Genomic DNA, 17,178 nt, shown 5'->3' with positions numbered 1-17,178 from the left:
CACATATGTGCTAGTGGCCACAGTCCTCACCATATAATTTAGACTCCCTTTACAATATAGTAATCTAGGAAATATCAATCACCAGGAAGCGTCTGACCGCTGTCCACTTTTCTATTCCAAGAAATATCTCTGGTGAGATGTGATCCACCCAACACTTATCCATAGTTTTCCCCCATAGACAACGCATTTTCAAAAGAGGTCTGGTTTCACCACTTAATTAATTTCCTTTATTATTCCCAAGTAAATAATCAATCGGCAGAAGTAAACAACCTTTTTCTTCATTTGGAATCAGAAGTAGCATGATCAGGTCTCTTTGCAAGGTCAAGGCCACACGTACCATCTCTAGCCTCTCAACGTCATAGAGGAGAACATCCAATGCCTTCTGTGATGTCTCAATATCCTCCTCTCCTGCCCTCCCATTCCTTACCTCCCCATTCTAAGTACCCCAAATCTTGCTCTTTCATATGTGTCTCTTGTCTTCTCCCACCAAAGTATCCATACTAATTTGGGACTTGTTTGTGCTGGGCTTGACGCTGCATCATGCTCAGGGCCTCCCAGAAAAAGTCCTTTTGGAAGCCGAAGAGCGACATGTGACCGACGATTTCACGCATCTTTGCCATTTGCTCCTCTAGGTTGGCACACTTGTGCAATTGGCTTAGGTATTCCTCACAGGCACGGGCAGCCTCAGCTTCCAGGTCTGTGCCCTGGCAGCGGGCCTTGCCAGCCGGCAGGTCTCGGTAGCTGGAGGACTCTTCCACATCATAGCTGGAGAACATGTAAAGACACTCACGAGTGGAGCAAAGCTGCTTTGTGCAGAGGGGCACCTGCCAGAGGAGAAGGGGTCAGAGAGTTAGAGAGAACACGTATATAAGAAATACAGTCCAACCTAGAAAGCAGAGGTTTTTGTCATATTTGGATCAGTTGTGGGCACTCATTGTGAAAATATTCAGTAGTTCATGACATTCTGATTTGAATTCCAGAAAATTGAGGTACATATCAAAATTATGACTGGTTAATTAAAACGTTAATCACAACAATAATGCTTGTATTTTTAGTCTTTTTACCCTTTCAGCCACCCAAACAATGGTACCAGAACAGGTGTCCTTCACCTTTAAGAGACTGCTTGGAAGCCTGTGCTCCAAAGTGATAGCGTAGAAGCCCCATCCCCTTCTAGGAGCTTCCTCTCTAATTCCACCTACCTCCCCTCACAGAGGTCCTCTTTAGTCTACCTTGGCAAAAGGGTGTGAAAGCACACTAACCTCTGACCTTATTCTTCAAAGCTTGCTGACACTATTACAACATCTATTCCAGAAGGGTCCACTGATAGGACATTCCATTCATACAAACAAAGAAAGATGACTTTTAAATATTCAAGCAGAGTCCAACTCAGAATGCTTCTAAAAAATTCAAATCAATACGGAATCAGTCTCATGGGACATGATAAGGCAAGTGAAGGGCATACATCTGGTTCCCAATCTCTTAAAATGTTCCTGAATGAATTATGCAAAGGAGAAACAATGATCATTTTTTCAGGGAACATATCTTGATCTCTTTTATGATTGTTTGTAGATATTAGAGATTTCTCCTCCATCACTGTAATAATATATGGATGTATGTTAAAATAACTTAGGACGAAAAGATCGAATTGCAAAATGCTGAGGCCCACTATGCCGCATTATGCAATTTGATCTTGCCGTTTTAAAAAAAAGTGTTTAAATGTCCCCTGCATACACTTTCGTGTATGAGGGGGACACCCCCCCCCCGCTACCCCCAAAATCGAAAATACTGAAGTAGGAGTGCAGGGGATACCCCTGCACACCTACCTCAGTATTTTCGGATTTGTGTTTTTATATATATAGATAATGCGGGAAAACCATGTGTATGATCTTCTGGATACAACCTTTTGGGTCGATACAAAAATATATAGACCACCACTCCAGGGACTTCCTGATTCGCCAGCATTGCTCTTTGATACTGGCCTTTCGGTCTCAATTTAATTAATCACATTATTATATTATATGTTGTTCTATTATGTTTATAAAGGATAGACCTACTGGGAATCAGCAGAGTGCCATACAACAGAATTAGGATAGAATTAACAGGAAAGTGAGTTGAGGTGCAGACAATAATGCAGATGTGTGTGTGGGTCTATGTGTGAACATATATAGATAAAACAGTAGTGCTATGATAAGTTACAAATAATGTGACAGAGTCAGGGACTTAACCCTATCAGGGGAGGACAGGGACACCTCCCAACCTTAGGTAGACACCCTACAAGGGCATATGTTAGAGCCAATCCTACCCCAGAGGCAGAGTGAGGGAGTTGGAAGGGGTCGCCATAGAAACCCCTTATTGTGTCGAACATACCTGTGAACTTGGTACTACTGTCTATCACACCATGCCTTGTAGCCTCATATCTGACAGAAGTTCTCTCTGCTTCTTTACAGAACCACTGGCTCCAGAATACAGTTCAACTACAGTCGGAGACCTCTATGAACAGAGGAACCAAAGTCTACTGCAAGTCTTGCTTCCTTCATGACCCGTGGTTCACCAGCATCAGCATCAACTTCCCCTGAAAACAGGAGGACAACATGAGCGGCTGGCAGGGACAGGACACGGGCACAAAAAAAACCATAAACGCCCATGCAGACAAAAGGGGAAGGGCTAAAGGTTTTATTTGTAAGGAAGTGGACACTGGGACGCGACCCCTGGAGAAAAGGAAGCAACAGATTGGCCTGAATGGTCAAGTGGAGACAAGGACCAATTGAAAAGAGGAGGACGAGGCAGTCAGAGAGGAAGACCCGGACACAAAGAGATGTTCGGGCCAGGTTAGGAGGAGAGGTGATGGACCAGGAAAACATGCAGAGGACAGAGGTTGGAGCAGATTGCTAAGGACATGTTGGAGAGGTATCCAGTGATTATACCGGAAAAAAAACAAATGAAATAATACCGAAAACATAATACATGGGGAGTGTCGGGGTAAGGGGTTATAAAGTGTGGGGTGTGGTTTGGGGTGGAGTTAAAAGCATGTGGAAATGGGAGGTTGGAGGGTTGGCCCCCAATTTAAAAATAAAATGTATATTTTTTTCGGTATTATTTAATTCACTATTTTTTGATTCCTTGTAATCACATAGAACCGTTGGGAGATTGTAGAATATAACACAGGTGAGGTATTGTGTGAGAGAGAGAGTGGTACCAAGCAAGAGAGATTGGAGTGACTGTCTTGAGAGTATGTTCTAGAGCAGGTGATAGAGAAAATAGGGGGAAGGGAGAGAGGGGAAAGTAGGAGAGAGTAAGCATAGAGGGACGATAGAAGGAGAGATTGGTTCGGAGTATGAGAGTGGGAGTGAAAGACAGAAATAGGTTGTAGAGGTTGGAGAATAGGAGGGTGCTGTTGAAGGGATAGAAAGGGAGAGGAGAAACAACAGAGGGACAGAGAGGTAGGGAGAGAGTGAGGAGAGAAGGATGAGGAAGACCAGAGGGAGAGGTAAGTGAGAGAGTGAGAGGAGGAACAGAAGGAAGAGGGAGAGCGAGAGAGAGGGAAAAGAGTGTAGAGAAAAGACAAAGAGAGGAGGCTGGAAGAATAGGAAGAAATAGGAGAGAGGGAGAGAAGAGAACATCATGGACCAGAGGGAACACAAGCAGAGGCGAAATAGGTATAGGAAGGAGTAGGTGGGATCAGAGGTGAGGACGAGAGAGAAAGAATAGGGAGCAAAGAGGCTGAGCAAAGGAGAGTATCGAGTGAGAGACAGAAAAAAGGCATAGTCTGTCAACATTTTCGGAGAATATTAGAATAGCTTGCCATCAGACATTTCTGAACGGTGTTAGGTAGAGAAGGCTGCTGCCTTTGGGCTCTCATTTATAGAGCAGATTATAGAGCAAATTTATAGAGCAATGGACAGTAGGGGTTACCTTTCTTTAGTCCTGACACAACCCCATCTGGGGAGTAGGGCAGTCTGGTCTAAGATGGAGGGAGCCAATGGGAAGCTGAGGTCAAGGGAAGCATCTGAGTATGGCTCTCATGCAATCCAGTATTGACCAACATCTACAAAGTGATAATAAAGGTTTGAAGCTGCATGAGAAAATATTGGAGTTCTCTCTAGGTAACGGCAAGTTGTGACTGAAATAGCAGGTTCTCAGCTCTTTCCAGAACAGAAGGAGGGAGGGACTGGTCCAGATAGAATTCCATAGGACAGTATGAATAAATGCCGGACACACCTGGGTTATAATGCTGTGTATACTACAAGAGCAGAATACTGCATAAAAGAATATATGAATACATGTAAACAAAAAATCAATGACTGGTCAAAAATGGAAATGAAATTTTAAGCAATGATTATAAATACTAGAAATAAAGATGGGTGTCTATGGATAAATGAAAAAATCATACAATATAATAAAAATCCAGATGTATGTTTGTCTGATGCAGTAATGCGCAGTAGTGAATAGTTGTCAATGCTAGAGCGAGATATTGCCTTAGAAATAAGGCCCGATGTAATATTAACACTCTGAAAATGTCTCTCCTAACACACTTTGGCCTGTGTACACGAGCTTTCACACTAGTATTAAACAAGAGACAATTAGATTACAATAGAATATGCACTGAAAAAGCTCACAATAGGTCAACAAATGCAGGACGAAACCTATTAAGTGAAACACGTGTTGGCATATTAAGCGTCATATAAATTGAACATCTTACAGAAGAATTGTAACCAAGGAATGGGACTTTAACCTTCGATTAAGAAACATAACAGGCAGAAATAGACTCTTTTGGTTACTTTTTAAACAGGCAGAAATAGACTCTTTTGGTTACTTTTTAAAAGTATCATGTCTAACAATAAAACTGGCTTTCGTTAAAATTAGAAGTGCAATGTGGGCCATTGTACATTTAGTTGTTTAGTTAAACACACACACACACACACACACACTTCATATAAAACAGAGCAGGCAAATTACTGTTTTCTAGTTTTCTACTTGCTAATCCCATCTACTCTTGAGTTTGGCAATGGTCCTTCTGTGTGTAAACTGTGCCTCGCTGGATGTGTTCAACTGAGCCTTAGGCTTGCAACTGATTCAGATTTTTTTTTAAAGAGAATCCTAGATGTTAACGGTAACCAATGTAGCTCACATAGGCTGGGAGAGATGTGTTGAACTTGAAGAAGAAGGTCTTAGTTTTTAATAGATACTCCTAGCTGAGAGTGAACTTGGTTATGCCATGGTTGCATTTACACAATTCGAGGATGGAGTTTTAAAGAAGGACAGGTAAGTTAAAGTCTACGTTCTTCACAGAAAGTGACCTTCGGATACTGTTGAAAGAAGGACCATAGCCTTCAGAAACAGATTTGGGGATTTGCTTGGTGGCAGGTTTAGCTCCTCTTCAAACTATTGGTGGAGGCATTTGTGAGTGGCTGCCCTTTTATCAAGATTTTTGGGATGCCTTTGACAAGAATGAAGCTGGAGAACTCCAACCGCATTGGCCCTTTGACATCAAGATAGTATTGGAAGCCAGGGCCGCAATTCCATGTACTAAAGATCTAAGCAATCACTGAGGAGAACAAACACTTGAAGAATTATCTCAAGGAAAATCTAAATAAGGGGTTCATCCACCAGTCACAATTTCAGGCAGCTACTCCATTGTTCTTTGTGATGAGGAATGATGTGTTGTTGAGGAATTATATCAACTAAAGTGTATTGAATAAGATCACCTTTAAGAATCACAATCTTCTACCACTGCCGTGGTGATGTTGGACCAAGTCCAGGGAGAAACAATTGTTACTAAACAAGATCAACATGGGACGATTATCTGGTTTGAGTGCATGAGGGTGATGGAAAGAAGACTGTGTTTAGAAAAAACCTTCCCTCTAACCTGGATGGGTTAGATGGAATCTCTGTACTAAATGGGGGGCATTCATTTGGAGACTGGTTCCCACGTTCGTTCGATGGGGATATCCTTTCCATTCCACTAAGTACTGTAGTCGACCTCTTCTATATCTGGAATCACATATCCTGGAAACCTCGAATTCATTCTGATCATTGACGAGCACAGCATTAGGTCGATGAGCTGATCTTTTGGATTGAGAAAAGGGTATGAGCAACGAAGTGTGAAAAACGGGATGTATCTTCTTCCAGGATTCTGGTAACTGAAGTCGATACGCCACTGGGTTATTGATTTCCTTGATGGAAAAAGGCCTGTAGAATCTAGGAGCCAGTTTATTAGGTCGCAGGTGTCGAGGCAAGAGTTTAGAAGACAGCCAGACTTTGTCGCCAATTCCATACACAGGACCGGGTCTCTGTTTAGTATCAGCATGTCTTTTAACATTCATTCTGGCCTTTTCCAAATGATCTTTAAGATCCTTATGTACAGCGACCAGATGTTCAATCCAGAAATCGACCGAAGGAACTGGGGTGGAATAAGGTAGGATTGTTGGCAGGACAGACGGATGGAACCCTTGAATGCAAAAGAAAGGGCTCGTCTTGATAGCAGAGAAGTCAGAGTTGTTGTAGGCGAATTCAGCAACTGGGATTAAAACCGACCAATCATCCTGGACGCTGGCTGCAAAGCATCGCAAATATTGTTCTAGGGTCTGATTTACTCGTTCTGTTATCCCATTGGATTGAGGATGGTAACCAGAAGATAAGGCACGTTGAATACCTAACGTTTGACACAGGTGCTTCCAGAATTGGGATATGTACTGAGGCCCATGGTCTGAAATGATCTTGGAAGGGAGACCATGCAGTCTAAAGAAGTGATTCAAAAATATTCCTGCCATTTCTTGTGCTGAAGGTAACTTGTACAAGGGAGTGAAGTGAGCCATATGGGAAAATAGATCGATGGTAACCATAATGGTAGTAAAACCCTTGGAAGAAGGTAATTCCACAATAAAATCGGTGGCAATTATTTCCCAAAGACTCTCTAGCAATTTAGGTTGGTGGAGAAGACCCGCAGGTTTTCTGTTATCGCACTTATTCTGACTGCAGACAGCGCAGGCTTGGACATATGCATTTACTCCGTCGATCATTTTAGGCCACCAACGTTGTCTCTGAATGAGGCAGAGAGTGGCAGTAATGCCTCGATGCCCGGAATGGAAAGTATGATGACAGAGGTTTATAATCTTGGTTCTCAGTTTTTGCGTGGGTATGACCAATCTCTTGTCTTTAAAAAGGTAACCATCTTTAGAAACTAAGGACCATTGGTTGGCCTTGATGTAATCCTTCCAGAGATAAGAAAGTGGTGTTTTGTAACGGACATTATCCAACAAGGAATTGGCCTGGCCATGAAAACAGTGTCGGGAAACATCTTCGGGAAGGCACATGCCTCAACTGGCTCATAATCGGGGCGTCTGGATAAGGCATCAGCAATTATGTTGTTGGGACGTGATGTATGCAAAACTGATACTGGGCAAAAAAAAAGCCCAACGAGTCTGACGACTGTTCCTGCACTCCAGGGATTGCAGTATCTGCAAGTTCCTGTGATCGGTTCGCACTTGTACCAGAAATTTGGCACCTAGAAGTAAATGACGCCACTCAGTAAAGGCCTGCCGGATGTCGAGCAATTCCTTCTCGAGGACTGAGTAATGGGTCTCGCTGGGATTCAGTGTTCGGGATGGGTAAGCAATGGTTTGTTCCACCTTGCCCTCGGATTCTTGTTTTAACACAGCCCCAATTGCATAATCTGAGGCGTCAGTTTCCACCAGGAAAGGTTTATTGATGTCAGGTTGAACCAGGACGGGACCTTGAGTAAATCTTAGTTTTAGTTCCTGAAAGGCTGTCTCTTGAGCATCAGGCCAGTTGAAAGGAATGTCTTTAACAATGCAACTATAGGTTGTACAATGTCAGAGAATGTAGGAATGAATTTCCTGTAAAGGTTTGCAAGTCCCAGGAAGGATTGAATCTGTTTTCCTGTTGTAGGGGCGGGTCATGAAAGAATAGAGTCGACCTTGGCGGGATCCATTTCTATTCCTTTGGAACTCAAAACGAATCCTAGGTAATGAACGGTTGGGATATAAAAGATGTATTTTTCTGGTTTAGCCAGGAGCTTACTCTCTCGTAGACGTTGTAAAACCAAGGTCACGTGTTCTTGATGTACTTGGGGATCGTTGGAATAGATCAATATGTCATCCATGTAGACAATGACAAAGGCAAGCAGCATATCCGAAAAGACTCTGTCCATGAAGCGCTGAAAAACCTCAGGGGCGTTGGCAAGGCCAAATGGCATAACCAGGTATTCAAAATGACCAAAGGGCATCCTGAAGGCGGTCTTCCACTCGTCGCCTTCCTTTATACGGATGAGATGTTACGCGTCCCGTAAGTCAAGTTTAGTTAAGATTACAGCACCACGAACAGCTTCCAATATGTCAGAAATGAGTGGCAGAGGATAGCGGTCTTTGAGGGTGCATTGGTTAAGGCCCCAGTAGTCTAGGCAGGGTCGGAGTTCCTTAGTGTCCTTTTTGGCCACAAAGAACAAAGAGTCCCCGGCTGGAGACTTAGAAGGACGAATGGTTCCATTGGTGAGATTGGTATCCAGGTATTCCTGTGGCACTCTTTTGTCCGGTTCAGAAAGAATAAACATCCTCCCAAATGGTATTACTGCAGAGTCTTCAGTATCAAGTGCAATCTTCTGGTCGATGGGGTGGTAGTGTTTGGACAATGGCTGTTGAAAACACATCTCAGCATTGTTGGTAGATCTCAGGTACTTGGGTAATGTTAGAAACACATATAGATGGTTGTTCAGGGATCCGGGATTCCATGGATACGGTCTGCATCACATTCTGGGATAAACAATGAGACAGACAGAATTCGGAGCCAAAAAATAGAGATCCGGCCTACCAGTTGATATATGGGTTGTGTTTTTGAAGCCAGGCATGCCCAGAACCTTGGGGTAGTGTGCTGCCTTTATGATATCAAAACGAAGCATCTCCTGAGAGCAACAGTTCTGTGGTTTGCTGGGTTATGGGTCCTGAAGACAGTGGTTTCCCGTCAATCCCTTCGACAGTTTCTTTGGATCCTCGAGTAATGTTGTGCTTTAAGGCCCATTCGTGGTCCAAGAATATTCCCATAGCACCACAATCGACTAGGGCCAGGATGGTATGTGTCTCCTTATTGGCGGAAGACAATAATGCTTGTAGTACCACCAAGGTATTTTGACGAAGACAGTTCAAGGAAGGAGAAGAAGCAGAGCAAGTACCTTTGTCCCAAAGCTGGGCTCCGTTCAAGATCGGGAGCTGGCATTTCCCGAACGCCTGGGTGGAGCTATAGGACAATTTCTTACAAGATATTTATCAGAAGCACAATACATACAGAGTCCAGTATTGATCCTACGAATCCTTTCTTGTGGAGAAATCGGACCCCGCAAGGAGCCCAATTGCATAGGTTCTGGGTCAGGGGAGTGCGGAGAGTCGTTTCCTTAGGGCTAGGTAATCCACGGAAGCCTTTGGAGGAACTATTCTTGTCTTTCTTTTCTCTGCCTTTCTCTCTTGGATTTGGAAGTCGATTTGTAGAGACAAATCTATTAAAGGCTTGAAGGAACCTGGGCGGGCTACTCTAGCCAGTTCCTCCTTGATTTCATCGTTCAATCCTCTGCAAAACAGGGTAAAACTTGCCTCCTGAGACCAATCAGCCTCCTTAGCCAATTGCTTGAAGCGTGTTACATAAGACAGCATGTCTTGGTTCCCTTGTTGGAACTCCAGGAGTGTAACGCTCACCTGATTCCCACGGAGGCGCAGGTCTGGCTTCGAGTGCTGATGCTTCTTCAATGGTAAAGCGCAGGAATCTGAAGATGGACAGGAAGGGCCCTTTACTCTGGCTTTTCCGGCTTGCAGGAATATTCCCCTGTGCGTGAAAAGGGAGTATTACCTACTGACTGAGTTATGCTCAAGCCTCCCACTCTCTTCCAACCCTCCACGATACCCTTCCACGATTCCCCGTGAAGTCTCACCTTAGGGTCAGGAAGGATGAGCTCTCCATCCTGCTTCTGATGCAGGGGCGCGTTGAAACCCAGTTTCTTCACTGGATTGAGGATTGATGGGAGTTCAGGTAAGCTTGACTATTCAGGTGAGGCTCTGTAAAAGTTCAGTTGCAAGTTCAAAAGTCCAAGCTTAATAATAATGTTAATTGTCTTTTTGCAGCAAGCGCTAATGCTTACGTCTTTTTTCCCCTTAGGGGCCGGGGTTCGGAATGCCGTAGATATGGCGCCGACCCGAAGTGAAACGTGCAGTTCCAGTTCCAGTAAATGGCAGGTTAGTTCTGGATGAGCGCTCAGGAACTGTCTTTGCATATGCTCATTCAATGTCTTTGTCTTTTTTCCCCATAGGGGCCGTGGTCCGGAAAATGCCTGGAAGCAGCAATACCCGAAATGAAATGAGGTAAGTCTTATTCCCTTCCTTCTCTCACCTCTTATTCTTGTCTTTTTCTCTAGGCTCTGGGAAGTGGCTTTGTATCCGGATGATCGCTGCTGAAGATGGAGGAACCCAGGAAGGGTGAGTGAAATGCAGCGCTGCAGCGATCGTAACGAAATGCTTTTAAAAATAATGTCTTCCCTTTCAGGATCGTCGGTGATGTCTCCGTGGTGCCGATTTAGCTGGTAAGGTCTCTTGTCTCCCTTTGCAGGTGACCCAGGATGCTGGCTGGCGTGGCTGAAGTCCAGATGCAGGAGCTGACACGGTGAGCGTCCAGCTGCGAGGAGCAGAACAACGCGAAGCGTGAGTTGCTGATCGGGTGTGGTTTAAATAGCTTTGGAAGAAGTTCCAAAAGTGTATCCTTCCTCCGATCAGGTATGTATCCTTCCCCGACCACACCCGGGTGGAAAGTAATCCCACAGGTAAAGTAGTTCCATTCAGGCCTCAAGAGGGCCTGGATGTGGCAGCATGGTCTGCATCAGGTAAGTGCACATTAAAACACTTTAACACATGTCTAGCTTTATGAGCCTGGCGCCTAAGGCGCCAGGACAGGGGTCCAACATGAGCCTGGAGCCTAAGGCGCCAGGACTGCGTCCAAAGGGCCCCAGCTTGGGCACGCTGGCACTCCCCTGGGGGAAATGATGCCTGCCTCTGGGGTTGCTGGGTCGGACCTGGCTCCTTGGAGGTAGGCATCATGACAGTACCCCCCCTCAAGGCCCCTCCCAAGGTTCTTCCCTCTGGGGGTTTTGGCTTGTTCGGAAATCTCCGGTGAAACCTTTGTACTAATCGAGGTGCGTGGACATGGTTACTAGGCTCCCACGATCTCTCCTGAGGTCCATATCCCTTCCAGTCAACAAGATAGAAGAGTTTCGACTTTACTACCTTGGAATCTAAAATGTCTTTAACTTCGAATTCTAATTCCCCTTCAATTTGAACTGGATCTGGAGGCTTGGACAATCGGGTTCCTGGTTGTACGGGCTTCAAAAGTGATGCATGAAAAACTGGATGTATACGCATGTTGGACGGTAGATCCAGTTTAAAGGCCACTGGGTTGATTATAGCCTTGATGGGATAAGGTCCTATGAATCTGGGATTGAAGGTTCGCGGACCCTTGAGGGATAAGTGTTTAGTTGCTAGCCATACCTGGTCTCCTACTTGGTAAGGCGGAGTTTTACTCCGGTGCAAATCTGCGTTTTCTTTATACTTTTTCTTGGCTTGCTGTAAATGAGTTGCAGCTTCTTTGAAGGCTCGGGTTATTGTGGAATGCAGATGATTTACTGCGGGCATTTCCAGGGTCAGAGGTGGATCTAGGTCAGAGGTCCGAGGATGGTGACCATACAAAGTATAAAAGGGGGTTTGTCCGGTTCCAGAATGCACTGAATTGTTGTATGCATATTCTGCGATCCAAAGGATGTCTTTCCAATTTAACTTGGATTGGTGTAACATGCACCGAAGATATTGCTCGAGAGTCTGATTGGTTCTCTCGGTTTGTCCGTCGGTCTGGGGGTGGTGGCTGGTGGATAACCGCACATCTATTTGTGCTAGTTGGCAACACTTCTTCCAAAAATGGGAGATAAATTGACTTCCACGATCCGAGACTAATATGGAAGGGAAACCATGTATGCGAACTACATTCTCCAGGAATTCCTTGGCCAAGGTGGAAGCAGAAGGCAAACCCTTTAAAGCGATAAAGTGGGCCATTTTGGTGAATAGGTCCACAATTACAAGGATTGTGTTGTAACCAGCACAAGGAGGCAGGTCGGTTATAAAGTCCATTGACAGGGTGTGCCATGGCGCCAGTGGAATATCCAAGGGTTGAAGTAGGCCGGCTGGCCTTTTCTTTTGAGCCTTGTTTTGGGCGCAAATTCCGCAAGACAGAACAAAAGACTTTATGTCTTTTCTCCAAGAAGGCCACCAGAAGTGACGTTTAATTTTTTCCTCCGTTTTAGCGATACCAGGATGTCCTTCCATTAAAGATTCATGATGATGGGCAATAACAAGTTCTTGCAATTCTTTACTTGGCAGAAACAACCGCTCCTGGAAGTAGGGTAAGTCATCCTTAACGGTGTAATGAGGACCCTTCTGACTCCATTCCAGTAAGGTTGAAGAGTCTAGAAGTTGTTTTACTTGCGTTTGGATGTCCTCAATAGTGTGCAATGAGGTTAAGCCTAAGATTCTTTGCTCAGGTATGATGGGCACAGGTTCTAAGCTCGAATTAGGTTCTTCCATGCCAATCCGGTATAAGGCGTCCGCTTTTCCATTCTTGCAGCCAGGGCGATAGGTAATTACAAAATCAAATTCCGCAAAGAATAGAGCCCAGCGGAGTTGTCGTGAAGATTGAGCTTTGGCCGTTTTTAAATACTGTAAGTTTCTGTGGTCCGTAATTACGGTGATGGTGTGTCTTGCCCCGAGAAGGTAGTGACGCCAAGCCTTGAAAGCAGATTTGATGGCCAGTAACTCTTTATCGGTAATTGCGTAGTTGATTTCAGGAGGAGAACATTTTCTGGACCAAAAGGCCACTGGGTGTAGTTGGTTAGTTTTTGGGTCTCTTTGCGACAGGACAGCTCCCATGGCCGAACTGGATGCATCGGTTTCCACTATGTACGGGAGATCTGGGTGCGGGTGCTTCATACAGGTGCAGAGGTGAATTTGGTTTTCAGGTCCTGGAAGGCTTGTTCGGCCTCAAGAGTCCATTCGAAGCGTTTGTTTTTCTTTAGGAGAGCGGTGATGGGTTGGACTGTTCGGGAAAATTCCGGGATGAATCTTCGATAGAAATTGGCAAAGCCGAGCATGCTCTGAACTCCCTTCACCGAGCTTGGAGAAGGCCATTTGAGGATGGCGTCCACCTTTCGCGAGTCCATTCGGACTCCTTGAGGTGTCAAGATGAATCCGAGAAACTCAACTTCTGTGGTATGAAAAGCGCATTTTTCGAGTTTTGCAAATAGTCTGTGCTGGCGCAGTTTCTCAAGAACTGCCCTAACATGTTTTCTGTGATCAGATTCTGAAGAAGAGTACACCAGGATGTCGACAATGTAAACAATGACACAGACATCGATAAGTTCCCGAAGAACATCATTCATGAAGTACTGAAAGGCGGCAGGTGCATTGCACAAACTGAAGGGCATCACCTGATATTCGAAGAGCCCAAACTTGGTGCGGAATGCAGTCTTCCATTCGTCGCCTTCTTTTATGCGCACCAGGTGATAAGCTCCTCAGAGATCTAACTTGGTGTACACACAAGCATCTTTCACCTGGTCGATAAGCTCAGGGATCAAGGGCAGAGGATAACGATTCTTAATCGTTATTTGATTTAGGGCGCGATAGTCTATACACGTTCTAAGGTCGCCTTCTTTTTTCGGCACGAAGAACAGAGCTGAAGAGGCAGGAGACTTGGACGGGCGAATAAAACCATTGGCTAGGTACTGATCTAAATACTGACGCAAATGCTGGTTCTCAGGTTCAGTAAGAGCATAAATCCTACTACAAGGTAGTTGAGCATTGGGTACCAGATCGATTTGGCAATCATAAGACCGATGGGGAGGTAACGTGTTAGCCTGTTCTTTCTGAAAAATGTCTTGGAATTCTTGGTATTCTGACGGTAGCTGTACAGGGCTGGAAGTTGCTGAGGCTAGACCCATAGCTGGATTTCTTGGATAACAAGTTGGTTCACAATCAGGAAAACTTATCTTCTTTGCTCGCCAGTAAATTCTGAGATTATGTGTTTCTAACCAAGGAATTCCAAGAATTACTTGAAATTGTGGGGCCTTGATCACATCAAACACGATTGCTTCCCGATGTCCATCCTGACCCACCAGTGTCACTTCAACAGTGGAATGCGTTACAGGCCCTGAAGCTATTTCGGTTCCATCTACTGTAGTAATGACATCTTGGGTTACTTTCGGGCGGAGAGGAAGCTTAATCCTGGAAGCCAATTCACGGTCTATGTAATTTCCAATAGCTCCACTGTCGATGTATGCTTTTATAGCATGCAACTGCTGAGGCTGTTTTGGGTCCACGAGCACCATTGGCATGACAAAATGCGAGGTCAAAGAGTTAGTTTTCAAGCTCGGCTAGCGGACCCCTACGCTTGCCGGGCTAGGTTGTTTCCCGAATCCGGTGTCACTAATTCGTTATCAGTAGCTCCAACCACCTTCTTAAGTGGTTTAACTGGACAATTTCGAAGAAAGTGACCGGAAGTCCCGCAATACAGACAGAGTTGCATTTGCCGCCTTCTCTCTCGTTCTTTCTGCGTTAATGGTCCTTTAACACCACCGATTTGCATAGGTTCAGATACGTCGGTACTCTTGGAGTTAGCATGGGTTTTGATCGGTGCTCGGTTTTCATACTTGAACCGATCTGCTTTTCGATTTTGAAGTCTGTGATCAAGTTGAACCACCAAGTCAAAGTAGTCTGCGCAGACCTGGGGTGGGTTTACTATCTGAGCTAGAACATCCTTAAGCTCTCCGCGCAGGCCTCGATGAAACAATGTGATCCTTTTGCTTTCTGGCCATCCAGTTTCCACAACCAGTCTGTTAAAGGTGGCTATGTAGGACAGAAGATCCTGATTACCTTGTCGTAAGGATAGCAGTTCGTTATCAAGGGCCTGTCCTTGAGAGTGTCGAGCGAACAATCTTTCCATGCTGGCCTGGAAGCCCTGAAAATTCTGGAGAATGGGATCATCCTGATTTACCAATGGAATAGACCAATTGGCAGCACTGCCACTGAGGTAAGATAGTATAAAGGCTACCTTGGTCTGGTCGTTAGGGAAGGCTCCGGGTCTGCAAAGAAATTATAAACGACATTGGTTCATAAAGACGGCATATTTCTTGGGATCCCCCGCAAAACGTTCAGGCGGGGCCAAAGGCATGTGTCCAGGTAGATTAATTTGTACCGGGTTACTCAAAACCATTGATGTGGAAATGTCCCCGGAATTAGGTAAAGGAGTGTGCCCTGCCTGGGCCTGTAATAACCTTTTGGCTAGGTCATCTGTTCTTTCCTTGGATAAGATCAGTTCTCTTTTGAGAGCGTTAGTCTCCTGGCGGGCTGAGTGCACCACTGCCCGTAATTCCCCCAAAAGCTGGGCCAGCTGGTCAGTCTCGGAAGTCTCCATAGCGCCCGGGTGGGAAATTGTGGGTAGGCTTCGCGTTCTGTAACGCTCACCTGATTCCCACGGAGGCGCAGGTCTGGCTTCGAGTGCTGATGCTTCTTCAATGGTGAAGCGCAGGACTCTGAAGATGGACAGGAAGGGCCCTCTACTCTGGCTTCTCCGGCTTGCAGGAATATTCCCATGTGCGTGAAAAGGGAGTATTACCTACTGACTGAGTTATGCTCAAGCCTCCCACTCTCTTCCAACCCTCCACGAAACCCTTCCACGATTCCCCGTGAAGTCTCACCTTAGGGTCAGGAAGGATGAGCTCTCCATCCTGCTTCTGATGCACGGGCGTGTTGAAACCCAGTTTCTTCACTGGATTGAGGATTGATGGGAGTTCAGGTAAGCTTGACTATTCGGGTAAGGCTCTGTAAAAGTTCAGGTGCAAGTTCAAAAGTCCAAGCTTAATAATAATGTTCATTGTCTTTTTGCAGCAAGCGCTAATGCTTATGTCTTTTTTCCCCTTAGGGGCTGGGGTTCGGAATGCCGGAGATATGGCGCCGACCCGAAGTGAAACGTGCAGTTCCAGTTCCAGTAAATGGCAGGTTAGTTCTGGATGAGCGCTCGGGAACTGTCTTTGCATATGCTCATTCAATGTCTTTGTCTTTTTTCCCCATAGAGGCCGGGGTCCGGAAAATGCCTGGAAGCGGCAAGACCCGAAATGAAATGAGGTAAGTCTTATTCCCTTCCTTCTCTCACCTCTTATTCTTGTCTTTTTCTCTAGGCTCTGGGAAGTGGCTGTGTATCCGGATGATCGCTGCTGAAGATGGAGGAACCCAGGAAAGGTGAGTGAAGTGCAGCGCTGCAGCGATCGTAACGAAATGCTTTTAAAAATAATGTCTTCCCTTTCAGGATCGTCGGTGATGTCTCCGTGGTGCTGATTTAGCTGGTAAGGTCTCTTGTCTCCCTTTGCAGGTGACCCAGGATGCTGGCTGGCGTGGCTGAAGTCCAGATGCAGGAGCTGACACGGTGAGCGTCCAGCTGCGAGGAGCAGAACAACGCGAAGCATGAGTTGCTGATCGGGTGTGGTTTAAATAGCTTTGGAAGAAGTTCCAAAAGTGTATCCTTCCTCCGATCAGGTATGTATCCTTCCCCGACCACACCCGGGTGGAAAGTAATCCCACAGGTAAAGTAGTTCCATTCAGGCCTCAAGAGGGCCTGGATGTGGCAGCATGGTCTGCATCAGGTAAGTGCACATTAAAACACTTTAACACATGTCTAGCTTTATGAGCCTGGCGCCTAAGGCGCCAGGACAGGGGTCCAACATGAGCCTGGCGCCTAAGGCGCCCAGGACTGTGTCCAAAGGGCCCCAGCTTGGGCCCGCTGGCACTCCCCTGGGGGAAATGATGCCTGCCTCTGGGGTTGCTGGGTCGGACCTGGCTCCTTGGAGGTAGGCATCATGACAAGGAGCTTTTCCTGAGCACTGTATACTTGTTGAGGGTGGTTAAACATGGTTTTGAAGGCCTCCACAAATCCGTCATAATTGTCTAGGAACGGGTCACCCGCATTCACCAAGGGAGTTGCCTAGGCTAAAGCATTCCCAGAGAGATGTGAGATTATAAATCCCACCTTGGCACTGGGCGTGGAAAAATAGTAGGGTTTAAATATGCACCAAAAAAGAATCAAGGAAAGAAC

The 17,178-nt window shown here is 45.6% G+C and overlaps 1 protein-coding gene across 4 annotated transcripts in view; it reads right to left on the bottom strand.

Moving 5' to 3' along the window:
- Positions 1 to 200: 200 nt before the first annotated feature.
- FBXO24 (F-box protein 24) overlaps positions 201 to 17,178 on the bottom strand; it is a 1,263,390-nt gene continuing 1,246,412 nt past the window's right edge. For 2 of the 4 annotated variants that reach the window (XM_069645177.1, XM_069645181.1), the window contains one exon: positions 201 to 824. In XM_069645177.1, coding sequence (XP_069501278.1) covers positions 501 to 824 — 324 coding nt within the window. In that variant the 3' untranslated portion in view covers positions 201 to 500. The remainder of the gene's footprint in view (positions 825 to 17,178) is intronic. The other 2 variants (XM_069645164.1, XM_069645169.1) reach the window with 1 other exon arrangement.

Source organism: Ambystoma mexicanum, chromosome 1p (genome assembly GCF_040938575.1).
Source record: "Ambystoma mexicanum isolate Mex_15411 chromosome 1p, UKY_AmexF1_1, whole genome shotgun sequence".
Classification (NCBI taxonomy): domain Eukaryota; kingdom Metazoa; phylum Chordata; class Amphibia; order Caudata; family Ambystomatidae; genus Ambystoma; species Ambystoma mexicanum.
Note: the sequence above shows the minus strand (reverse complement) of the source record. Positions and strands in the feature narration are given on the sequence as shown.